At 49.1% G+C, this 27,198-nt stretch overlaps 1 protein-coding gene across 1 annotated transcript in view; it reads right to left on the reverse strand.

The window, feature by feature from the left end:
* Window positions 1-388: 388 nt before the first annotated feature.
* Window positions 389-27,198, reverse strand: part of LOC149357681 (xaa-Arg dipeptidase-like) — a 47,628-nt gene continuing 20,818 nt past the window's right edge. The window contains exons 4-6 of the mRNA XM_089576651.1: window positions 24,144-24,285; window positions 3,028-3,270; window positions 389-681 (exon numbers count right to left, since the gene is read on the reverse strand). Coding sequence (XP_089432777.1) covers window positions 389-681; window positions 3,028-3,270; window positions 24,144-24,285 — 678 coding nt within the window. The remainder of the gene's footprint in view (window positions 682-3,027; window positions 3,271-24,143; window positions 24,286-27,198) is intronic.

Raw genomic sequence — 27,198 nt, forward strand, 5'->3', positions numbered from 1 at the left:
ACTCGGTCGCACTACCCAGATGACCCCAGCATCGCAACATTGGTGGCAGCTGTGGGATGCCAAGTCGCAACAGTGGGTTTGCAGAGGGAGGGGTGCTTAATTGCCCACTGAGAGGCTGCTTAGAGGAAAGTGAAAATGACATGCGTTTTTGAAAAATCAGAAATTTATTGCGTTTATGGTGCAAAGATTTCCTTCCCTCCATTGCCCTTTCATCCCCCCTCCCCCCTCCCCCAATTTTTTTGCGTTGCAAGACTTGCTCAATACTCTGTACAATTTTCATACTTCAACAAAAAACATAACATTGCGGCGACGATTAAATTCATTCTTGCGGGTACTGCGGAGAGTTACATGGGCTGGGCGCCATCCCCTCGGCTGTACTGCCCTCATCTCAAGCACGGCGAGCTTCCCACTCGTGGAACTCATGCTTGACCTGCGCCAGCAGTGCGGGGTCAGTGAGCAAGTCGAGCGCTGTGAGCGCGAGCACTTTGGCCGCGCGGCGGGTGGGCGCCTGGGCTTCGGGCGAGTTGGCAGCCTGGGCGTAAGCCCGGGTGTGGTTGGCGCCGGTGCTCGGGATGGCGTACGACGGGTGCAAGGTGGGCAGATCGTGCGACACGTTCCCCGCGTCTGTGGCCGCGCCCAGGAAAGCCACTCTTCCCATGTCGTCGTCGGTAAACGTGAGACCTGGGAACGCGCATTGTATTCACAGTGGTGTGCATTACTGAGAATGAAGGGAGTGATTTGTTGAACTCTATGGCGACTGCGAACAGTGGTTTCATGTGAAATTATTTGTATCTACTGCTTTTTCGCAAATGTTTATTCTCCGGGCAAAAAGACTAATGTGTACAGGTGCTAACAGAAGTTTTGGGAACGCCAAAATCACGATAAACGTCAATTTCTTCGCTGACAACAAAGGCAGTCCGACGTTGATGGGTGCATTGTGCATGTCTCGCTGGGAACTACAAAGCACACACTTTAGTTCAGGTTGCCTAGTAATTAGGCATTGTTGTAATTTTAGTGTTCTGAAAATTTCTATGGGCACCTGTACGCTGTTTGGACCTGCGTAAAAGTCAAGTTTGAGGGCTGCGCAAAAATTAAAGTGTCACACTATTGCTTCCTCGGCATTCCTTGGAGAAGAAAGGTTTCAGCTGCTTTTACACAGGCAAATGAAGCAACGCAGCTACATCCAAACCACACAGAAACAAGCCCCATATATCTGATCGAAACAGAGACGTTTTTACGCGATACTTCAATTGATAAGCGCGGCAGCGCCCCACTCACGAGCTGTCGACAAGTCTGGCACTTAGTGTGCATCTTATTGCACTTCAGTGTTTCGAAAACCTCTGCCAATTTGACTTTCGGTTACCATGGGTGGTCTTGCGCCTTACTTGCTATGACTTTATTTCATCAACATTTTGAATAATGCAGATTTTAATTCACGAATCCTGCGGAAACGCCTCCTTCTCGGGCTGTCATTGCAAATGCAGTGCGGTGGGCAAATACTATGCATCGCTCTGTTTATGCTCTAAACAATGTTGGTAGCGAATCAAGTGCCGTAAAATCATCTTCTATATGATACATATCTTCCATATTCGCATAATGGTTTAGTTTATGCGCATTCACGTCACAAAACAACTCGGACTATGAGGGACGCCTTAGTGGAGGGCTGCGCACGATTTCTGAAGCCTGGGTTTCTCTAACGCGCACTGACAACGCACACTACACCGGTCTCTAGCATTTCGCAGCCATCGAAATGCGACCGCCGCTTCCGCGATCGAACCCGCGTCTTTTGTGTCAGCAGTCGAGCACCAGAACCTCTAAGCCACCTAACTTGTGAACAATACATCCCATATAACGAACAAGAGCGGACACAGAGAACGAAAGGAGAAGAAAGTGAGGGCACGATTTGGGTCTGTATTTTCGTTCCGCGTGTACCGTCTTGTTTTGGGCTGTATTTCATGGTGACCTATCAACAAGCCCTATGTTTCACGCTCGCAAATAGAAAACAAGAATGCATATGTTAGATTAGGAAAGGTGAGGTAACTTCCTCACACTGGCCTATGCACACCTCAACGATGCCGTGAGGCGGAAACTTTTTAAGTCCCTGGAAATCGGTAGATAGCGTAATAACACGTAACAAAGAATATTGCGAGGATCATATTTGGTCGGGTACAGCGTACACATCACGTTAATTTATATCTTGAGTAAGGCATTTTCCTTCTTCCAGCGGACACTCGGATTCATCAAAAGGTGGAACTGCTGCATTAACCAGGAATGAAGCACTCCATGATACTAGACACCACCTCTTCAGAAAAAAAAAGAGCGGTTCCTCAACCTAGTCCCTGAGTCGCTTCTTGAAACAAGTATTTTTCCGACTGATTCTTTTCACCCTTTATCAATAGATGCTATTGCCAGCGATAATTGCGCTAATTGCAAGCAAGCCACGGCATTCGGTGGCTCCGCTATCAGCGCGGGGGCTAGGCAATATGAAAAATGTGAATCAGTGAACACACACTGAATGAATGGCTGCACAACACGGTTCGCGCTTCCCTTCTAAGCACCCTCCTTTAGAGGGCGCCCAGTATTGAAGAAAAAGGAAATTAAATCCAGCATAACACAGTAGTTGAACCTTACAAAAGTGATAACTCAAGTGAGTGATTTACGTCACAGCTAGCTCGCAGAATTGTCTTATGAGGATGCACTCAAATGCAGCGTGGTCTGCCTTCCTATGAGAATGACTGGCTGCATCCATTGATCACCGCCACGCTAAAACTTGCGTTTCACGACTTAAAAGTCGTGGATTTTTTCTCGCCATAATTTCGTCGCCATTTCGTATTACATCAAACGAGTCACCAATTCCTTTTCTTACTGAAAGATTTTCCTGGCGGTCCGTTGCGTCCTAATTCACCAGGGATCCACGCCGATGAACGGACTCTGCTAACATTAGACTAATTATGCAGGAAAAACGGAAAATGTTGGGTTAAATCACGGGGCAGGAGTATTTTCCGAGAGCATTCGGTGACTACTTACCCAGAGTATGGCCGTGCTTCCTGTATAGCTTGGCCAGGACCGTGTTGTGGACGAGGTCTTTGTACTGCGTCCCGCTCTCTATCGTCATCGTGCATCCAGTCGCCTGCGCTGCTGCCCTGAAGCAGTTTTCAGCTTTGGCGACTAACTCGTTCAGTTCGCTGACTGTCTCCCCACGAATGTTGTACACGAGCATGCTGCTTTCCGGAATGATGTTGGGGTAACTGCCCGATTCCATTATAGTGCCTGCAAACGCAATGCATATACGTTCCAATGTGCAAGTGAGAAAGTTGAAGCACGGGTCTTAAAGATGTACTAGAAATGACTCTGAGCTCGTCTTTTTACCGCGGCAACTCGATGTTCACGCTCCGAACATTCTTGGGAACTTCTAATCATTGTCCTGTACGGCCGTTTTTTCCATTATATTGGATTAAAGGCCCTGGATCCCACCTTCTTTGTTACCTGACGTCTGAGAGCAGGATGAGCCAGGCAACGGGTGGAGTGCGTTTATATTCCACGAGAGATAACCATCCGGATAACGACCGTTGACAAGCTGCAGTTTATTTTTGCCACATTTCGAAAGCCACAAAAAAAAAACAGAGTCTAGTGTTTACTCTGTTCGAAATGAATACTGCTGCACGCAAACCGCGATGATGATGAGGACAACGGTGATTTGATTTTAATGACGCAAGGGCAATTGACCAAAGACCACCATGGTGAACGTGCTTTCGACCTGCAAGAGGTGGGGTCTATCAAAGCCGAGTACCAGACCAGGTGAAAGCTTTTAACTATTAGAAAACCCAGTGGGCGCCCGGCGGCACTGGCGATCCAACCACGCACCTCGCGCATAACAGGCGGACACGACCCGACCCGTAAAAGCTGGCAAGAAATACACTGCTGTGTTGCTACGGTTTTTCATTGCGATGCGTTTAGCCGGGCTGCTAAACTTTGTAACAAAGAAAAAGCGTGCACCGACGGCGTCCTCTAGCGTGGATTCTATACAATTGTGTATCGAAGTAATGCAACCTTCTATTTACTGGGCAGGTCCTCTATAACTCTCATAAACAACTTGGACACTGACCCTTTTTCCTATAGGGCGCACCTCGTGCACCCGCCAGACGCAACTACAAATTCACCTTGCGGAATAGGAATGCGTTGGGAAGTGGCCATTGTAGATCCCTTCACAATAGCCCCTTGGGTTCACTTTCGGAAATAGTAAGGAGCGGCTCTAGCTTCGCCTAGCCAGCGTATAGTGCGTGCGACCAATCTGCAAACACGCCTGTCGGGCAGTACTTTGCCAGCGCTACTCAAAGACGATTGAGAACCAGCCCGCGTGTTCTCGCTTCAGGCCGGTGCGTGCGGGTACCATGCGCGCCTCTGCCTGCCATAGGAGGTGCGAGCACTGCACTGAACTGTTGCCCCGCAGTCTCGCGTGCCGTTCATCGGGAGAACGCCGTCCGCGGAAGAACAGGTGCGAAGCGAGCTTATGCGCCATCCGGGAGGGAACGAGGATGTTATGCGCATGCACACAACTCTGCTGGAAAAAGGCCAATTTCACGCGAGGATGTCACGCGTTGTGCGAGCATTGCGCGGCTTGCGCACTTTATGTGAAGATGTCTAGCGATTGCGATCCTTGCTCGGCTTGCGCAAATTATGTGAGGATGTCTCCCGTTCTGCGACCTCGCTCAATCCTCGCATTTTGCGTTGAAATAAACACGCAAAGATAGCCACGCAGACTCCACGCTCAATATTTTCAATACGGTTATATGTTGGCGACGCCGGTAAGATAAAAAATGATATTGTTCAGCTTAGCTTCGTCATCCCATTTGTTATACAGGCTCACCCTTTAGTAAGATGCGAGCCAGTCTTCCACTTGATGTTCATATGTTCCGCTGAAGACAGCCTGGTCCCGCTGCCGAAGGGAGGCGGCAGAGATGACAAAGAATAGATTGGGGCCACCGAAAAGGAAATAAAAATAATAAGCCCCTGCCTGTACCACATATGTACAATAGGCTTAACCCATTTCGAAAATAAAAGAATAGGCCCGTAGGCAAATTGTAATTTCACCGCCCGTAGGTGGAAAAGTAAAAGAATAGGGAAAAGCTACTATAGCGACCCACAGCCGGGAGAGCGGGCCCGGGGAGACTCCCCTGATCTCCCCTGGGAAGTAGCTGAGGGATGGACAAATGGATGGGAAGAATGGTTATAAGGAATGGGTCGGTCGGTCGGTCGGTCGGTCGGTCGGTCGGTCGGTCGGTCGGTCGGTCGGTCGGTCGGTCGGTCGGTCGGTCGGTCGGTCGGTCGGTCGGTCGGTTGGTTGGTTGGTTGGTTGGTTGGTTTATGGGGTTTAACGTCCCAAAGCGACCAAGGCTATGAGAGACGCCGTAGTGGAGGGCTCCGGAAATTTCGACCACCTGGGGTTCTTTAACGTGCACTGACATCGCACAGTACACGGGCCTCTCGAATTTCTCCTCCAAAGAAATTCAACCGCCGCGGCCGGGATCGAACCCGCGACGTTCGGGTCAGCAGCTGAGCACCATAACCACTGAGCCACCGCAGCGGCGGAATGGGTTGGGACAAAGACTGGGAATGGGGACAGCGAGGTTTTTGTTCAGATTCTTCGATTATCTCGACTCCATTGCTGGCCTGCCTGGCCAGGGGAGGGAGAACATCGAGATTGCCCAATGGTGCGGCTCCACTCTCGGGATGCCCGACCGCCCACCATACGCAGCGGGCTCCGACCGTCGGAGACAGGAAAACCTAACACGGGGTCAGCAGCTACGTGGGGCCCCTCCACAACACTAGGGGACTTTTCCAACTAGCCGGCTACTTACCGGCGAGTGCTTTTCGCGGTTTTTCAGACACCCGAAGTATGTGTGATGTGATCGCCGGGGACCCGTCTGTGCTTCCAACCAACCAACCATGCGCTTATTTCCTCCCCTAGCTTGCTCTTCTCCTACAGAGGAGGGAGTGTTCAAGGCCGGGCGACCGGGCCACTGACCAAGAGCGTGGCTTAGGGTGAGATGGCCCGGGCCTACTCCACCGGTACTCCACCACATCGACGGTTTTTGCCAGGCTCTTAAGAGGTCGTACTAGGCCCCCATCTCCCGGCGTCCCGCAAAGGCCATTACAGCCCTGCGGCCGGCCGTAAGGCCGCTTACCCGAGGCGCCGTTTCAGAGGCTGGCTACTGTAAACACCCGCCCGGACCTGGTTTCTCCGAAAGCAGAAACCACCGACGCGTCGGTAGCCAGACTTGCACGCCCCTCCTACGGAGGGAAGTAGCATGTATTTGAAACCTTTCGCTCGTTGGACATGCCTTCCGGGCCGGATTTCGTGGGTCCAACCTGAGTATAAACCCAGGCCTGCCTCCGCTTAGGCATCGGACCTCACGCGCGCGACTGGCCTTCACAGTCGAATGGGAGTCGCTGCCACTCCCATGGGGTTTTGCATCCGCAGAGGATGGGTCCTGGCCGTCCCATCCCCACTGCTGGCGCTGCACCGAAACAAACCCTAGTAGCCGAAACTACACCGGCCCGTATCCGGTGGCGGGGGGGGGGGGGGGGGGGCGGCACGAGCAGGCCGCAGAGTCAGATTTCCCCCCCGGCAGAGATGACAGTCGGCGGGAGTGCTTTCACGGATTTGATGTTGGATGTCGACAGGCATCGCAGGCGTCGGAAGAGTGCGGCTACGGAGCTCCAGAGCCGATATCGTTACTCGGCGACTTCACCAATGTAAGACGGAGGTATATTGCATGCACTGGTACGTCAGGAGAGGGGCGGCAACAGTCCGTGGTCAACAAAGGCGAGCACACAGCACGCGCAGCGATGGCAATGCCGCCGCTAAACAGAGCGGTCGTCTTCGTCTTTACAACTCACATATAAAACCTGAGTCTTGAGCAGAAACGACGAAGAAGACTCCCGTATTTCGCCCAGAAGACGTGGCAACGTTCAAGCTAATCGGTCGTCTACCGCCTCAGCATGGATGACATACGGGACGAGATGGACGAAGATCCGCAATTCAAGAGGTTTCTGGTGTCACTCTGGTGTGGTACCCCATGGTACCCGAGGTCAAGGTCAAGTTCAAAAGACGGTCCTCGTGTCATATGTGACGTCATCGCATGCGTGATATCACGTGATACACCTGACTGATGACGTCCTAACTTGTGAATATCAGGAGGAGCGCGTAGAGCCCCCCTGCGATATGCAGCGCGATGGAAGACGACGAACACCCCGCTGTAGCAGCTTGTCAAGCTGCGAAGGTACAACGACATTATGAAGTACGGTGAATAAAGAGGTTCACCAAGCTTCAGAATTTGAATACAAAGAATGGTTTTCTCACCGGCGCGTCTGCTCTTCGAAATTTCAAGCGCAAACTAAAACTTCATGTGCTGCTCTTGTTACTGATATTGGTTTTCACGAGAGGCCTGTTTTTGATCTTTGTGAAAATACCGTATCCATTGCATTCTAGGCCGATATTTTCTTTTTAATTATGAGATATGTAACTCTTAGGTCGGCTTAGACTTGACGATTTTATCGTTGTACTTATAAAAAACGGCAACGCATAAAAAGGAAAAACAAAGAAGCACACAAGTGGCAACAGAAAATGGCAGTGTGGTTGTTGCTGTCCGTATCCGATGCCGATAAAAGTGCGCACTATCATTGGCTGTCATTCTTACCTCGTTCTCTGTTAGTGCGATGGCATGGGCACGTTTCAAGGCAGTTCAAGTTTTTCCCATGTGATTTGTCAAAGGCATCATGGCATGCGCAAGCAGACGGTGTCTATATAGTGCCACCTTTCAGCAAAAAGTTGCGCTCGCTGAAGAGCCCTTTTCAATCCTGCAGGCTGGTCGAGGGGGGCAGCGTGATGGACTTTTTCCTTGCGCCGCAACGAGGAGGGCCTTCACGGACCCGAAGAAAGGCCGCCATCCCGAAGTGGAATCTGCACTGGCAGACATCGCGAAATCGCGGAGGTCAGCGGATCTTCTAGTAACTACAGAAGTACTGCGCAGCGATGGCAATGCCGCCGCTAAACAGAGCGGTCGTCTTCGTCTTTACAACTCACATATAAAACCTGAGTCTTGAGCAGAAACGACGAAGAAGACTCCCGTATTTCGCCCAGAAGACGTGGCAACGTTCAAGCTAATCGGTCGTCTACCGCCTCAGCATGGATGACATACGGGACGAGATGGACGAAGACCCGCAATTCAAGAGGTTTCTGGTGGAGCTCTTCACCTTTCGTGGGGTATCGGCGCGGACAAAATGGCTCGCACTTTCACTGGGCCTCTTCCTCGGTTTTCTCATCTCGATAGTCTGGTTGAAGACTAAAGCAAGCACTTCGGGTCCCCATCTGAAGTAACCGGAGATCTTCATGGCTTCACTTGAGCGAAGTGGACAGACCTGCCGACCATGCGTCCTGCCTGTGCAGAGGGGTGCGTTTTTCGAGGCTCACAGTGGTCGTGATCTCTTGGCCGAGAGGTGTTACTGAGTGAAGTTGATTTTCATAGGGATTACCCGGTGACTAGTGACTCGTTCCACGTACGTCTATGCGGGACTCGAAGGGGCAGAGTGGTGCAGTGACTGCCAGCCTTCAGGCCTGAGTACCGCTGGCAGCTGCCGTTGGACATTTGCGCACCGTCATTCTGCTGCGGCTCGGGACACCCACTAAGGCACGCTGACGCATGCGAGTGTTTTTTCGCTCAGATGATGATGTTTTTTCGCTCAGGTGGCGAATGGCAGTGCACGCAATTCTGCCGTGGTTAGAAGTTATGCACAACGCTAACGCTGGGAAAAACAATCCAGGGGATCAGTGGCCTTGATTGAAGCGCACAGCCTGAGGGATTATTTCACGCATCCTGCAGTGGTGGACTTTTTTGACAGTGTTTTCATGGAGTTATCTTGGGCAATTTCCTTCCTTAAACAGCGCTCAGAAATGCACAAAACATTGAATAAAGCACAACGCAGTTTTTTCTCATGCAGTCAAGTGTCTCTTGTGCGATCCCGCATGGTGTTCTATCATCATCATCATCATCATCATTATCAGCCTGACTACACCCACTGCAGGGCAAAGGCCTCTCCCATGTATCTCCAATTAACCCTGCCCTTTGTCAGTTGCCGCCACTGTATACCCGCAAACTTCTTAATCTCATCCGCCCAGCTAACTTTCTGCCGTCCCCTGCTACGTTTGCTTTCTCTTGGTATCCACTCCGTTACCCTTAAGGACCAGCGGTTATCTTGCCTTCGCATTACATGCCCTGCCCAAGCCCATTTCTTGCTCTTGATTTCAGCTAAGATGTCATTAACCCGCGTTTGTTCCCTCACCCACTCCGCCCTCTTCCGATCTCTTAACGTTACACCTATTATTTTCCTTTCCATAGCTCTCCGCGTTCTTCTTAACTCAAGCTGTACCCTCAATCAAAGCATGATCAATCAGTTAGACAGGCAGAGCAGAACGGTGGGGCTAAGAATTAACATGCAGAAAACCAAAGTAATGATCAACAGCCTAGCAAGGGAACAGCAGTTCGCAATTGGTAGCGAGGTGCTGGTAGTAGTAAGAGAATATGTCTACTTAGGGCAGGTAGTGACCACTGATTCGGATCATGAGAGGGAAATAACTAGAAGAATAAGAATGGGGTGGAGCGCATGTGGCAGGTTCTCTCAGATCATGAATGGTAGCTTACCAATATCCCTGAAGAGAAAAGTATACAACAGCTGTATCCTACCGGTACTCACCTATGGGGCAGAAACGTGGAGGCTAACAAAGAGGGTGTTCTATAGCACCGCCCAAACAGCCATGGCCTCGGTGACTGCCGAAGGCCAATTAGGTTTCAGTTACAACGTGCTTGAAAAGTAGCTTCAAAGATGGAGGGCAAAATGCTTCAGGGTTCTACAGATATGCTGGCTGGTCTGTGTTGCCAAGGATGACGCGATGGAGATAAGGAAAGAAAGAATGCCCCAGACATGGGCGTCGGGGGGTAGATACAGGACCGCACTGACCCCATGCATATACCTATATTTTGTGTGAACAGATTGCGTTGCAAAAATTTCGCAAACCACCTGAGTACTGCAATGTAACTATCGAAAAAATTACGGAGCGCAGGTAAGACTACTGAGTGCTTTGAATTCCTTTCCTTTCCGTTTTGTTTTGATTGATTTATAATTTTCCTCTTCCTTTCTAATGACACACCTACACATTATCATAGAGTCGTAAGGGAACGCATATACTAGGTTCGCCTTTGTTCACCGAGAAAGAACGCGGTTTTGTATCCTGTAGTTTGCGTGCTCTCCTCTGCAGCTTACAGTCCAGGGTTGAATTCCATGTTTCTTCAGAAGAAAGCTCATTTAACGCACTAACTTCTTTGACGTCAGCAATTACTGCGGTCTTCGATTAATTGGCTTTCGATAAGCAAACAGACTGTAGTCCAGCTTCAGAATTTTCGCTTGGGAGACACCTTCCATGCTTTTTACACTGTGATAGATTGCCTGTACATTGACTAACTTCGAAATCTCTTAGAATAGGCTAATTAGAGGATCATCTCGCCTGGTCTACTTAATAGCGGTCACGAACAGAGTTGAGAGGATAGTCAAACGCAGCAAACTTTGAAAATTCGTCCGAAGCGTTTGGAATGAGGTTCTGATCTGCAGATAATTTCATTACAAATTTTTAAAATATGGATAAGCCATTAATTAAGAACACACTGTGGTGCTTTCACGCCAGTATTTCCCAGCATCCACTCGTTGCCGTGGCTGAGTGGCTTTTGCGTTCGGCTACTGATCCGATGGTCGCAGTATCGGATCTCGGCCGCGGCGGTCGCCTTTCGATGGAGGCGAAATGTAAGAATGGCCGTGTGCTGTGCGATATCAGTGAAGGTTAAAGAACCTCAAGAGGTCGAATTTGTTCCGGAGCCCTCCACTATGCGTCGTCACTAATAGCGCATATGAGGCTTTAAAGGCCGGGATACATAGGGCGATTTTCCCCCAACGGCGTGCACTCGATGCCCTACGTCGAAGACAACGCCCGCCTCCGCCGGCCAGGGCCCGCCAGATATTACAGATTTTTAGTAGTGCATGAGCAGACGCGAAGAGTAGCGAACGCTACAAAATACCAACCTTCCCACCTAGCCTTGAGGTACTTTTACGTAGGCACGCTGTTACTCGAATTTAGCGTCCGTGCTCTTACTTTAGGAAAAGTAGCGTTGCAAACATGGAGGCACCCAAGTCAGACGCTGCGTAGTGAATTCATCAATGTTATTGAGTTTTTTAGCATATTCATTGTCTTTAAATGGTACACGTGATATTCGCTTTGCCTCCCCTCGCCGGCAAAAGAACGAATGAGGGATAAACTAGCCCTGTTTTTTATTCTGCTTGACGATTGCACCTTTACTAACCCTAAAAAGACACCACTGCATGTGTGTTGGCTTGATTTGGATTCTTATGCCAAAGTATTCACAGCCTTTCCAAAAGTAGCTGTGCCGGTGGTGGGCAGTAGTTCTCCGAAAGATCTCACCATGACGTTATTAAAAACTTTGCTTGGTTCAGTTGCCTAAAAACACCACATTGCGCAACAATGGTCTATGCTATCGTCGCGTTGGGTGGCCTACCATAAACTAAATGTGCTCATGCGATTTCCACCGTAACCTCCCCCTAAATGCTTGCTTACAAGTTATAACGTACGCAAGGGTTCATACTCAGTACTAAACGGCTTTTGGTGTATAGTATGAGCGCATAGAGAGTTCTGTTATAGCCTACAGATGAGACCGGAAGCGGCGGCTGACGCCAGCCAATGGGTGGGGTGCGTCTCCAGAGTCAACGCAAAGGGCAATTCAAATGTCGTCTGCTACCGCTGCTTCCCGTTCCATATTTCTCCCCCTGCACGACTGCTCCATGGCAGTCGCTGTATTAATATCGCTTATTATACTAATTTATTATACGACAACATCGCTCATTGTACTGATTCATAGGAAGCGCGATGTCGGCCCCGCCTTGCTTTGTGGCGTGTTTTCGTTCGCTATGAAACCAGAGTAATGAAAATGGTGCGAAAATTTCTAAGAGAATGAAGAAAGATGTGTTAAAACACGCGACGCTCACAGTGCCATGTATGGGTCGTTTGGTTGCCCACTGACAGCCTTTACACGCTGTGAGGAGAATAAATCGCCTGCTCAAGTGTACTATCGCGCCCAATATGAGTTGCAACGCGCGGTCATCGACCGGGGTTCGTTCCGTGGTGTGCCTCCTCCAAACAGTCGCTCGGAATTGTGGGAGAAACTGCTGTTCCAGGAAACAACAGCACCCCCGCTCAGGAAATAGTTTTTCCCAGAATTCCGAGCGGCTGTTTGGAGGAGGCACACCACGGAACGAACCCCGGTCGATGACCGCGCGTTGCAACTCATATTGAGCGCGATAGTACAGGTTTCAGCATTTCACGCTGCGGGGAAAGAAAAATTATAATGGAACGAGTTCAAATGGTTCAAATGTGTGTGAAACCGACTGAAACGATACAATGAAAAGCCAGCCTATACGCCAGCACACTAACCACGACAGAACATGCTTACCTTTCAGGATTGTGTTTCTCCTCTCCCGATACACACATACGCAGTCTACGCTGACATTACGAGGACGATATACAATTTGTGAATACACTATGCTGGCATGGACGGTAACCGCAATGAAAGAGGCAAAGAAATTGAGAGAACTGGAACCAGAAGTAGTTGAGAGACGATTTTGCCACGATTCTTTGCGTTTGTTTCGGAAACGCTCCTTACCGCGGCGCAGAAAGCCTGCTGTTCCATTTTGACTGCTTGCGCCGGCCGCCGCCAACGTGGCCGCCATGGACAGCGAACTACCTTGTGGTTTGGGCACGGAAATGTGATTATTGTGAAAGTAAACGCCGCATAAAGCATGAAATCTCACTTTTTTGACCGAAATGCCTTTTTTTTCCTCCCTGAAGCGGCAAGCCTGCATCCCAAGGTACGCGACTTGATGTATTCGAGAACGCAAATCCTTATAGATACCTGTGCACGCGCGCTCAAATTAGTACTGTCGAAATTAGCATTTCCACGGTCTTCAGAGCGAAGGGCAGCGTCGCTGCTGTCACAGACCTCTTCGCTCGGTGGTATTTCCCACTTGTTGAACACATTTGCTTGCCTGTCGAGGGGTACGCGGCGGCGCCCGCCACTTCTTTGTTGCACGCATCTTCAGCCGGGCGTCGCACCTCCGCGGCGCTTTATGGCGCGCGAACTTCGTCGAAAAAAACGCTACAGCTATCCCGGCCGTACAGCGTGTTTCACATGCAAGCGAAACTCTAGCGATTCCTGCCGCCGCACCGTAGAAAGCTTGTTTTTAGTCTTCGTTGCGGCTCGAGCAGCCAAAGCTGTGAGGTTCTAACATTTGGAAATTCTTCGCTGCGACGCGCTGCCCAATCGCTCATTTCGCGCAGTCACGTGCACGTGAACCAGTGCGCCGAACACACCACTCTGTGACGATTCCTAATTTCCTACTGTACAACTCATACCGTGGCCAGTTATGGTGGCGCCTTCTGGCTATACGCTAGCCAACTAGACACGGAGTAGTACATTCATTCTATAGTAGATGGCAGACATGTGCACTCCGTCAATCTATGCAGGTACTGCGTGTTAGTAAGCCTTTCCGTTTACTGTCGTGCCCGCCGGGCGCATCCTGTATGCATCATTTAACAGTTACCGATCGCTTCACCTCTGCCCTCCTGAGACATCAACCGTGCATCACATACACCTCAATATACCACTTCCCAACAGCAGCTTGTTCCTCTGCCCTAATGAGCATGCCATTAAAATGGAACTGCAACACAGTTAAGACGCGTGCGCAGTGTGAAGGATTTTGCAAATGCTGCTGCATTTAAAACATGTATTGGAGGTGTTGCTGCCGTCGCCCGGCGCAACTTCTGTGGGCTAGCTTTGAGGCGGTTTTTTTATTTGCGTCGCGAAGTGGTCTGGGCTTTGTGGCATGGCGCCCCTCGTACACTGCTCATAGAGTGGTAACATTGGCGGAGGCCAGAATAGTTCCCGACAAAGGAAAAGTGCAAAGGAAGAGCGCTGCCGAAGGAAAATGCCAAACGTTTCGTTCACATTACCAAAGCCGTGCACGCGCCTTTGGTGCACGCGCCAAACAGAAACCGCAACTCTTACAGAGCAAGGCACAGTTACTTAAGATACTTCACACAAGATGGCGCCAAAGGTCCGCTTCCTTCTAAAGGTCGGTGAACACGGGGAGCCCGTGGGAATAAAAAAAATATATTGGGAGTTTACGTGCTGCTTAAAATAGTGTGCGCAGATGTCACTACGGAAAAATATTAAAGAAGGAAATGAGCTGGTGTACGAGTGTAGTGTAATATATTTGTTGATAATAAAGGTTTGGTTTATGGGGTTTAACGTCCCGAAGCGACTGAGGCTATGAGAGACGCCGTAGTGAAGGGCTCCGGAAATTTCGACCACCTGGGGTTCTTTAACGTGCACTGACATCGCACAGTACACGCGCCTCTAAAATTTCTCCTCCATAGAAATTCCAGCCGCCGCGGCCGGGATCGAACCCGCGTCTTTCGGGTCAGCAGCCGAGCACCATAGCCACTGAGCCACCGCGGCGGCGATAATAAGGGTGTATCGTATACTATCGTTTATGAATGTCACAAGAGAAAAACTTTCGGAAGTCATGCTCTCTTAGAAGAAGTGTTCTCCTGCAGAAAATGAACAAGATGTGTAAATGTATGCACCATTATTTTGCATGCTATGAACCTCGAAATATGGTTCAGTGTTCAGATGGATTCTGTTCATCTCCGGCGTTCGTGCTGGTATGAACATAGCCGTCTTTCAGTCTTCTGTAGTGCACCATGATGACGAAGTGCTAGGCATACTCTGGCATCTCAGCGTGCGGAATCGCTCTCTGGGTACATGTACCAGTATTGTGACGCGGGGTAGATGGTTCCACGGCGTTCGGAAATCGGGGATTGGTGGGAGGTGCGACGTGCTGTGTCCATGTGTTTCCAGTATAGCGCGGTCTTCAGAGGATGCGGTAAAGTGGTGATGCTGAGGTTCGTGATGAGCGGCAGTTTTCTCTTCCAGCGTGTTGCGTAGGGTGTTTGGTTGAATGAGACAGCTGCGTATTGCGGGACACCTAGCTCCGTGTGTAATCATTTGTGGATGCAGTTTCAATTTTTTTTCGAGTTGAGGTTTCGTTAGGTGGAGGTATGGGTAAGCATATCTGCCCCGCGAGAACGCGGTTCTCTCGACAGTCTTGTGTAGCTCGTGTTCATTAAGTCCATGGCTGGTGCGGGTGATGCATTTGAGCATGTGCTCGAGGTTATATGTTCGCCGTAGGATTGTTGATTTTCACACCGCGCTGATGAAATCTTGCTTCCAGATGGAGCGAATGATGTGAATATGTGCCTGACGTCGAATAGCGAGGTTCAAAGTAATGGCAGAGCGGTAGGCATGCGGCCCTCCTCTTGTTGTTGAGAACAACAGTGTAGGCTGATTTTCCTGGTGAGCAATCCAGCCATACGCTGGCAGCGTAGCCTCGAATAATACCTGTCCAGACCTTGTTGAACGGCAGCTTCTTTACATCCTGGGTTACTAAGTGCACACCGCAGCGTGACGTCATCCCCTTAGATCGCATGTTGGAGACGGAGAACAGAAGTAAGTTTAACCGCAAGATTTTTCATTACCAAGTTGAACGTCGGGGATAGAATCGAGCCTTGGGGTGTGCCCCATTTGATTGGGACAGGTGGTGAAGGCTGCTTTTCTGGCCAGTGAGTCTTCCTACCAGATCGGTCAGGAAGTTTTGGTTATCTACAGTTGAAAAGGCGGACTGCTGGATCAGTTTCCCGAAGGTTTGCTAGGATTGCGGTGTGGGAGACATTGTCGAAAGCCCCCTTGATGTCAACACGAACAATAGTGCGTAGTTGGATAGCAGTATGGACTGCATATACGTCCAGCGCACCAGCACTCGGCAGATTACATCATAACAAGGCAGGGAATCTGGGATAGCTAGATTAAAGACGATTTCCGGTCTTCTGAAGAGCTCAAAGGGGTGAATATTGTCCTCTTTACTATGATCCATACTGCTCAACTCCGACTGCAGTTGATCGTCTCTGACAGGAACATTTGCTCCCTCTGCTATTACTACCACTACTACGCACCAGTACCCCCAGAGTGGTTTGGTCACATTCTACGTTTTTGCACTGATAACTGTTCAAGAGAAGACACTGTCACATGTCGCAAGATAAAATTTTAACCTCGCCTTGCCCATCAAGGGGCTTGTTAAATGGGGGACTTGGGAGCGAGAGACCTCAAAAATGCTCTGAGAGACCTCGAAATGTGTGATCCTAGTTGGCTTGGCGCATGCTGGCCTTTGTGTGAACGCTGTCACAGATCCCTGAGGAGTGGCCGGTCCCGCTTTTGTGCTCGGTTTAGTCTTGTGATATTGGCACCAACCCATTAGGCTGCGGGGACGACTGGCTGAACTGGCTATACCGGGTGTTTCTTTTTTAGAAGGTCCAAAATTTTAAAATATACGGTTTTTTATGTAAAGACAAGGCTTTCGCGCCATAGAAATACCAGTGTTAGCTGGCATAAAAAAAAAAACAGGTGAATCATGGTAACTATAGTAAAGAGATTAACTAAATTCTGATAATTACCTTTTTAATTGTTAATGATAGGCACCTGATTCCAATTAGAGATTTTTAGCCGGCTGTTAGTAATAGCCATATCAATTTTTAGAACCTTGAAAACAGGGCTGCCCTCGTTGCTGTGGCTCGACTAATTTGGGCCATTTCTTGCGCCACTCCGGAACCGCGCGCTTGCGGGAGGCCTCAGAGCGACGTCACTGAAATCGCGACGCTCCGCGACGCACATAAAGCGCGACTTCATCAGCCCCATCCGCGCTGGAGTAGCGAAGTGGCGAGGAGTGGCGAGTACTGAAGCACGGGCGAGACTGATATATTGTCTTTTGGTAAGTGCGTCACGTCGTGTCGCGATTTGATTCGCGTCGCTTTGCGCCCTCCCGCAAGCGCGAGGTTTCCTAATGGCGCGAGAAATACCCCCAATTAATCCAGCCACAACAGCGAGGGTAATCCGGTTTTTAATATACAGGGTGTTTCACCTAAGACTTTCTGCAATTTTTAAAAATAAGCTATTTGAATTAGATGCGCGCTTTTCCTGGCATAGCATTGCCAGTGGTGTAGTACATCATAATGCAGCTAAGACGTGCTAACTAACAGGCTTGTTAACCATTATTTAATAGTTAACTTTTCAACTATTACCGTTGGGCTCCTTAATAATTGAGAGGCATGTAGCCTACCGTAAGTAATGTCCATATCCGTTTTTACAATTTCGAGAACGCGATTATCCTCGGCACTGTGGCCCAACAAATTTCGCCTACATCGCGCCAAAATACATGCGGTTTGAGAAGCTTGCAGGCAAAGCAACCTCTCCAGTGAACCTAATTCGTCGAGATAGCCAAAATTTGTTGGGCCATAGCGCCGAGGATAATTGCGTTCTCCAAATTCTGAAAACGGATATGGACATTACTTACGGTGTGCTACATGCCTCTCAATAATTAAGGAGCCCAACGGTAATAGTTTAAAAGTTAACTATTAAATATTGGTTAACAAGCCTGCTAGTTAGCACGTCTTAGCTGCATTATGATGCACTACACCACTGACAATGCTATGCCAGAAAAAGCGCGCATCTAATTCAAATAGGTTATTTTTTTAAAAATTGCAGAAAGTCTTAGGTGAAACACCCTGTATATATATATATATATATAGCACAAGAAGATAAACGTACTTGATTGCTAGCGGTAAAAAGCGAAATAGAGAAACTCTTCATTTAGATGAACATTTATTGCGAGTCGACGTTTTGGACAGAGCCTGTCCTTTTCAAAAAAGACCGGCTCTGTCCGAAACGTCGACTCGCAATATATGTTTACCTAAATAAAGCGTTTCTCAATTTCGCATATATTGGTTATTGGGTTTTAACGTCCCAAAGCAACTCAGGCTATGAGGGACGCCGTAGTTAAGGGCTCCAGAAATTTCGACTACCTGGGGTTCTTTAACGTGCACTGACATCGCACAGCACACAGGCCTCTAGAATTTCGCCTCTATCGAAATTCAGCCGCTGCGGCCGGGATCGCACCCGCGTCTTTTGGGTCAGCAGCCGAGTGTCGTAACCACTGAACCACCGCGGCGGGAAATTTCCTATATACATATATATATATATATATATATATATATATATATATATATATATATATATATATATATATATATATATATATATATATATATATATATAGCCGCCGCGGTGGCTCAGTGGTTATGGTGCTCGGCTGCTGACCCGAAAGACGCGGGTTCGATCCCGGCCGCGGCGGCTGGAATTTCTTTGGAGGAGAAATTCTAGAGGCCCGTGTACTGTGCGATGTCAGTGCACGTTAAAGAACCCCAGGTGGTCGAAATTTCCGGAGCCCTCCACTACGGCGTCTCTCATAGCCTTAGTTGCTTTGGGACGTTAAACCCCATAAACTAAACTAAACTAAACTATATATATATATATATATATATATATATAGCCCCACCGATGGCAGCGCTTGACATAGCAGCGCAGTGGCGCATCGATTAACCGTTGCGGCAGGAGTGGTATGATGATGTAAAATAGAGTACGACCAATTCAGCATACGCGCGCATTAGCATCGCTATCCGAACAACTCCCATCCGTGTACATCAGACATAACTTCACCAGCGAAAGGACGAGACACGAGGGGAAGAAGAACACAGGACAACGCTGGACTAACAACTGAAGTTTACTCGAGAAACGGCCAACCTAGGTCACCAGAAGACGCATGCGTATCAGACACACCAAACAAAACAAACAGATACATAAGTGGCAGATCACCGAGGAGTAGATACACGCTCCAACACTGGCAAACAACAAAATACAGATAATATGTCTATCAATCTTGCACGCGCACACTTCTGCTAAGGAAATTAACTTCCTTGCTAGTGAGATGCAAGGACGGTGCACTGATGCATGTGTCACCGCCTTGCAGCCTAATATGAAAGGCCTCAAGGATTTCCCTCTCCTCCCTGTTTTTCCCTTTTCCGATAACAGAAATGTTGTTAAAACCTGGAGCACATTCTTTACAACTCCTGCAGTGACGTGGGAGAGTATTTTGATCTGACGAATTTTTCAGAGAGTTATTATGTTCGCGTGCCCGGTCATTCCCACATCTGCCAGTTTGGCTCGTGTACACTCTACCACATGACAGGGGTATCTTGTAAACGACCCGAGTCGAACAAGCAACGAACTTGTTAGCATGCTTAACAGTGCAGCTCTTGGGCACCATAACCGAAGTGAAAACCGAAGTGCTAGCTCACCTAATTCGTATTTCTCAGAGCTACGAAAATCGATTGTAATTTTTTTTACAACGCTAGCTGTTCATGCGAATATTCGTAGGCAGAACACGTTTGTTTTCGTCGTCATCGTCATCAAAAAGCGTCCGTGCAGCCAATTTTGCCCAGAAGGAGGGAGGGAGGCGGGGGGGAAGGACGGGGTGCCACACCGGAGGGGCATGGTCACGTGATCACCCGGCTGCAACCCACTCCTCGCGCTAACAGTCCTCAAGAAACAGAACTGAAGTTCCCAGTAATGGCGTTTTCGTTACCGCACACATTTCGCCTCTGTTCACCCGAACGCGACCGTCTAAATAGGGGGCAGGGGCACAATGCGGGTATCCAGCATGACCTGCATCTTTCTGTGCGCTATCATTATCGCATACCAGCTATACCGCTGATTTTCCGGATGACTGGCTGCGCGATCGCCATTCAATATTTCCCTCTCTGAAGTCATGCGTGTCACCCGTTTTCATCAAATGGGCAATTGGCGTTATCTGATACCTGTAGCGATAACTTGTGCGCCTGCCAACTGTTTCGTCCGGCACGCTCACGGGAGATCTTGGTTTATGGGGGTTTAACGTCCCAAAGCGAATGAGGCTATGAGGGATACCGTAGTGAAGGACTCCGGTAATTCAATCACCTGTGGTTCTTGAACGTGCGCTGACATCGCAAGGCACACGGGCCTATAACATTTTGCCTTGATCGAAATGCTACCGCCGCGGCCGTGATCGAACCCGCGCCTTTACGGTCAGCAACTAAGCGCCATAACCCCTGAGCCACCGCGGCGGCGTTCACTGGAGATCTCTTCGACATGCGTCGTTATCTAATCAATCAGTTTTACTGAATGTTTGGTCTAATAGGCTTCTGCTTTCAAAATTATGCTTTTAGCGGTAGGAGTATATGCGCGCTGCGGACGCCATCGCGTTTCATGTGCGTAATGGCGTCTATTTGACAGTCATTATGCTGTTTACGTGCTCATCCCCATGCCTAGAGTTGCACAGAGTTTCTCACCCTGCACTCATGAAATATGAACTGGACCTTCCGCCTCCTCTATATTTAGGATTTCATACCTGGCTACAGGTTTGAAATCTAGAGAAGAGAACAGGAAAGCATTATTAGACGATATTCGCGAACGTTGCCGCTGTGGAACGCGGCTGATGTGGAATGTGATGCGGTAAACCATGCGCAGCCGGATTTCAAACCTGTAGCGAGGTTTGAAATCATAACCTAACTTAACGTAATCTAAATCAGGGAAAAAACGGGGCTGCGAGACGTTTTCAAGATCCTTGTCTTCGGCTGTCATGCAAGAAAACGATGCTCATTGGCTTTGCCAGTCGGAGAGTCGCCGGGCGTAATGTTTCCGATGCTCAAGCGGGAGAACACTGGAAGAGCGCGCCGTCTTCTTGCATTCTTTAGATCATTGCCGCGCCCATGTTCTGTGCGATGTGTGTGTGTGTGTGTGTGTGTGTGTGTGTGCGCGTGTGTGTGTGTGTGTGTGTGTGTGTGTGTGTGCGTGTGCGTGTGTGTGTGTGTGCGCGCGCGCGCGCGTGTGTGTGTGTGTGTGTGTGTGTGCGTGTGCGTGCGTGTGTGTGAGAGAGAGAGAGAGAGAGAGAGAAAAAGAGAAAGTGTCAGGGGAAAGACATTGAAGGAGGTTAACCAAAAGGATGATCAAGTCGGCTACTTTGTACTGTGGGAGAGGGATGAAGGGGCGTAAAAGGAAAGAAAGGAGTAGAGAAATGCGGTCTCTTGCAAGCACAGCAAGCAATGACACACGCGCTGAAAGCCACAGGCAGCCGCAGCTGTAGCCTGTACACCTTGAGGGCTGCCGAGCGCTGCGACCTCATTAGGACACATCGGCCGTCCTTTATCGCTAAACACAGGGCAGTCACGCCGCGCAGACATTCCACCGTGTAGAAAGGCTGCTTGCCGTTGCGGTTCATAATGTGGACGACAACATGAGAGATCCCGACTTCTCGGAACGATTAGGCTGGAGGAGCCATTGTGCCAGCTACTGCAGAGCTACAAAGAGTGGATTGAACTTAAACAGCACCTGAATTGCATTCTGTGCGGCTGGCGTGTGCAGGCTGGAAAACAGCACACGCATGGTGTTTACCTAATGTCTTCAGCACTGCAATTACTTGCTCGTCTTCGACATTGACCGCTTACTGGTCTAGTGCCGGACCGGCAGTAGGCCCGTCACACTGGCTGCGCGATGACTGTTCCATCACTGAGGGCACGCAGTGCTTCGGGAGTGATGACCAAGTCACTTGCCGGTCCCGGCCTTGGACTACCGGTGTTGGGCCTTGTGCTGGATTAGCAATAAGCTCGGGACTTTGGTTGTCCAGTAACTGCATTTGATCACTGCGGGTGTGTTTAGCTCCGGCAGGGATGGACGAGGCCTGTCTGCGACAACCGTCCTTGCTTCACCAGCTATACGGCTTCTTTTCATTAGCATGGTATGTGGAGGGGAGGAAAAATTGCAGAAATACCTGGACCATCCCTCCCAATGGTGACGTTAAAGATCCCCAGGTGGTTTTTATTAATTTAGAGCCCTCCGCTACGGCGTCCCTCGTAGCCAGAGCAGCTTCAGGACATTAAACCTCCGCAAACCATAGGTTACCATACCATACCATACCATACCATACCATACCATACCATACCATACCATACCATACCATACCATACCATACCATACCATACCATACCATACCATACCATACCATACCATACCATACCATACCATTCTTTTCTGCGCTAGACTTCTTTCTTTCTCACGGTGTTATCTTGTTCTTATACGTATTTCATTTATGGGCATTTTTAACTATGAAAATCGGCCATACTTCTCCTCTGTTTCCATTTATCACTCTTGTGCAGTGTGCTGCGTGCTCATGGTATGAGCCGCTTGTTGGAACTGTTACGAGGTGTTGACAGTATAGGCACAACACAACGTAGATGAAAAGGCACGCCAGCAAGCGTAGGCGGACGTTGCCATTCAGCTGCGGACCTCGGCCGCGCACGGTTTCAGCACGGCAACGAACATCCCACATAAGCCGCATTCCACTGCAGGAAAATTCGCCAGCGTCCTCTAATAACGCATTCCTGGTCGCTTCCCTATATATATGCGAGCAAATGCCGTCTCGCGACATACATAACATAAATCTCCATGCGTGGAGAAACAGAACATGGGGCTGAATTCTATAAGTGCCCACTAAATAGGAGCGGCCTAAACTGGGCACGTTTCCTTGCAGCAAAAAAGGCAAACGCCGCCGCTGGCGTCCAGGAACGCTTCAGTTGCGCAGAAGTTCGCAGCACCTTTAGATCAACCACAGGCACTTGTTGCTGCTTTCCAAAGCGTTAATATAAATTGGAAGTGCATAGCAATCGGAGTATTTCATAGCAATATCAAGTTTTGCATTAATATGACATGCTATGACAACTGCAGCAGCCGGGACGACGGAACAGGAAGCACGTCATTTGTCCCCACGCAGCCATCATCTCCGCATTCAGGGAGAGGACAGAAACGGACATACTCACGTAGTCGACACTTCCAGAATAAGAAAACTGACGCAACCGTGCAGCGACAGCAGGAATAATGGTGGCGCAAGAAATCGTGTATATGCTCTATTACAGTGTACTGTGAGCGCAGTGCGCAAGTGGTCGGTAATGTGTGCCCTTTGAAGTTTTTAGTTTTTCTACGTTGAGTTTTTTTTTTGTTACATGCAGATAAAAAGTTTAGTTAGCCCATGTCTGTTTCCTGCGTCGCACTCCTGACCCGCTTGGGCCAGAACGTTGGTAAAAAAAAAACCTTTTTTTGCCTTTATGCCGGATAGGACTCATCTAACGGCAGATGCCTCATTCCTGTGATGCCCGCCAACTCCCCAACTCCGAAACATAAGCTAAACTCCCAAGGCGAACTTCTGCACGAGACAGAGACCCATAACGGATAAAATGAACAGGTGGCCTTGCAGGGTTGTACGCGCTTCGCAACGCCGTCACATCGATGAGGCACACCGCACGTGCCCTTTCTCATGCAGAAAGCGGAAGATTCGCCGATGAGGCTATCAAATGAATTGAACAACAATAAAAAAAACTGGAGGGGACACTTAAGATTCGCCTTAAGGATACGATGCGATAGCGTAGTGGGTTAATTCCCGTATATGCAGAAGGTCATTCTCTACTTTAAATTCATAGATCCCTGGCAGTCCTCATACCCCTCCTGGCGCAGCGGTGCAGCGGTTAAGCGATGTGCCCCTGCCCTGCGATGGCAGGTGCTCCCAGCGGAGGGCGTTGTGCGGCCCAGGTTGCTCTTCCCGAGCCATCAATCATTAATACAACTGTTCCCTGCTGCAGTTGGTAGCTTGCTCACTATCCGGTGAGCAGGTTGTGATGACGCCGCGAGGTTACGATACCTAGGCCCACCTGCCTCCTAGGTTGCTCTCTGGGGACAACCTTCCAGAGCCACGCTCGTGATTTTTCGCTCACAACAGCGACAACGCCGACGCCCGATTTTCTGGAGAACGGGGCCTTTAACGCCATCGGGTTAAAATGAACTTCAGTTTTGCGCGAGTGAGTGGCGCCCGCAGGGCCTTCTAGACACAATGCCACACAAGCAATAAACCGTACGGTCTGTGATGTTTTAAATTTTGCTCAAAACTACACGAACCATTGCTGCCACAGCAGAACGTAGTCAGTGCGCACTCACCATGTATTCTGCTGCTGGGCTTTAGCTGCTGTCTGAGCAGAGAAATGTTGACGTACGAGGCCACGGCTGCATCCAGCGCGTTTACACCTTCCCAGGGACGCACAGCGGCGTGAGCAGTCTTCCCTCGGAAATGCACAGTTGCCTGCAATGGCGACAAAAGGTACCCATCACTGGAAACGGTGAAACGTTCTACAACATTCTCTTAGTTCCTTCAGGGCGCTACCATAAACGTGCTGGAAGCGCTATATGCATCGAGACTACGGGTTTGTAGTACAAAGTTCGCACATGAAACTGCAAATTGATGTGTGCGTATACCACCTCAAGTACCACCTCACCGTATACCACCTCAAGCCTTACACCCGCATCTTATTGGACTCGGACGCGACATGGTGGAAATTAATACGAGATGAGCTCGGTACTCAAGTGCGACGTCGTCATTCTCACGCGCACGCTTCAGCCCAGCTCGTATGCGCCTAGATGCCCAACATCCCTGAGATATCCAATGCTCCAAGCTTTGTATCTACTGTTTGGGAGCAAACCGTGACTATGGGTACTGGAAGCACGTGGTGATGACAGGAGCCCTACAACGTGGGATACTTTCGAGTTACAACCGACCTATATTGTATAAACATATCTTAAATGCACGCTCATTAAACGCTGTCAAATGCTTATTGCACCCTGGAGGTTGCTAACGCCCCCCCCCCTCCCCCTCTTCGTCCCAGAGGGCTTACCGAGAATTAAATAAAACAAACTAGCACAGTCACTTAACACCTTAAAGGGATGCGAAAGGTTTCCCAGAAAAATTGAGTGGAGAGATGCACTTTACGGTGTTCCACCCTCGGAATTCGAATTTCTCGTCGAAATTAGGCAAAGGAAAGCGCAAACCTATTTTCTTTTGGCGAGAAGTGCAGCAGCAGCCTCGGGCGAGCTCGCGCGCCTCGTTGCCGCCTGTGATTGCTTGGGCGACTCGTGACGTCATCAATGGCGCTGGCTCGGTCGGCTCGGCCGCCGCCGCTGCACATGAACCGTGGCGCTCGGCGGTTCTAAGTTGTTATTTTGCTTATACGACTATGGAACACATGGAAGATTACCCGGAGTATCTTGGCCTCATCCCCTACGTGTTAGAACCGATTGCAAAGAGCAAACCTCTCCAAGAAAGAAACGATGCTGGCGCAAGCCGTGATTTTGACTCAAACGAAAGCGAAGTGTCAGCATCTCCACGTGTTGGAAATGACTTTGGTAAGTATACTTTTCTTGCCAAACTACATTCAGAGATACAATACATGAATTTTGAGGCGAGCAAATGCAGTATATCACTGCCCGACGTAATTTTCCTAATACAATGTAAGCGGGATGCGATCGTCGGCATTTTTGTCTTGCCGCTTGTCAGTGCTGCCGCAAATCTGCTTGTAATCCACAAAGATAATTGGCGTGCGCAAGAAGTTATCAGGCTCTTTTTGCATGCAAACTTTATGCTTGCACCACTTCATAGTAGCTGCATGCCAGCTCGATTCATAAATACAAGTTCGCAGCGCTTTGCGACAAAACTCGTCTAGGTGACAAACGTGCGCCTTCCGTTTTTGCGTGCCAAGATGGGAGCTAGCAGTAAATTAAAATCCTTGTTTAGGCGAGTTGGTTCATGCTACAAGTCCTTGTAAGAATACTTTCTTCCGTTTGCGCCACCTTTATCGTGCTTGTTCACAGATCTAGCGGCAAGGGATTTTTTCACTAACTAGATGGACTCGTGCTGCAACCGAGCAGGACGAATCGCATGGCTGGCTGTAACACACTTGGCGCACAATTATATAGTATTATTATTAATGTATGAATACACAACTTGTATAAATATCGCTTGAGTGTCCGGTTTAAACTCGAAACACGTAGAAATGTAAACCACATACGTAAACTTGCTGAAATACATACCCGAGATGCAAGCTACACAACAAGGTATGCGGAGACATGGATAGTCCCGACCCCACGGTTAAACTCGGGTAGAGAACGCCTGCAGTTCACTCTTCCTTCCCTGCTAAACGCGTATATATAATAATAATTTTGACCTTTTCAGTTCGTCAAACAGGTCTTTGCGTGCTTTGTATGCTAGCATGTAGGATTTTTGCTTTGTGTTTTTTTTTCTTCTTTCTCTTTTTTTTTCTTTGCTGCCATTACCTGTGTCTACCCAATGTGAATATTGTGTCAATATTGTATAATGTTCTTTCGTTTTCTCTTGTACCTGCTCATTATTGTATACTTGTTATCACGCTTTGCAACTGCCTTTTGTATTAAAAGCCTTGCTGTCAAGCTGCTGCCAAGCGAAAGGGGGCTGCGACTTAGTCAAGCTGTTTCTCAGCTTTTTCTGCGCCTCCGCTGTCTGTATCTTTACAAGGCAGAAATAAAGAATTTGAATTTGAATTTGAATTTGAAGCCATGCGGCAGTCGGCAATTCTTTACGACTACATGCGTTATTAGAAATGTATCCCTGGCAGTTGAGTGATGTCATTGTAGACACTCTACCTTCAAAATAGGTGTTCCGCCGTCCGCTGCATTCCAGAGGGGAATGAAGAAGACTGCTAATGCTGCCAAGAAATTAATGAAATTGTCAGAAAACAGGCGGTATTGCACCGGGCTTCAGTCGAGCTGACTGTTGATAGGTCCAGTGAATGCATTATTGACAGGCTCTGGTGATAGTTCTAATCACGAATGTGGCCAGAGCATAGCACTGTTGCCTTTGACGACTTGAAATCCCTTCGCTTCACAGCAGCGACTCACTTCGCGGACAGCTTCTTTTTTTGAGGGAAATAATGAAAGACCACATCGCCGCGGCCGCGGATGTTCGTGCAGCCGAGGGCTGCGCAGAACGCCGGCATGATGGGTCCACCGCTTCATTCGATGCTGCACACCTTTCTGTACCTCACCACAAACATAAAAACGCACAAATAAAGAAACACACGGCAGCTCGAAGCAGCTTATGATGGCACGCACGCAGAAACAAGCACGGCCGCGGAGGCTGTGAGGCGACGGATCACCGGTGTTTACGTCACCACTGCGCGGTTTCCGG

The sequence above is a fragment of the Amblyomma mixtum genome, chromosome 3, assembly GCF_055824585.1.
Source record: "Amblyomma mixtum isolate Tamu chromosome 3, ASM5582458v1, whole genome shotgun sequence".
Taxonomy (NCBI): domain Eukaryota; kingdom Metazoa; phylum Arthropoda; class Arachnida; order Ixodida; family Ixodidae; genus Amblyomma; species Amblyomma mixtum.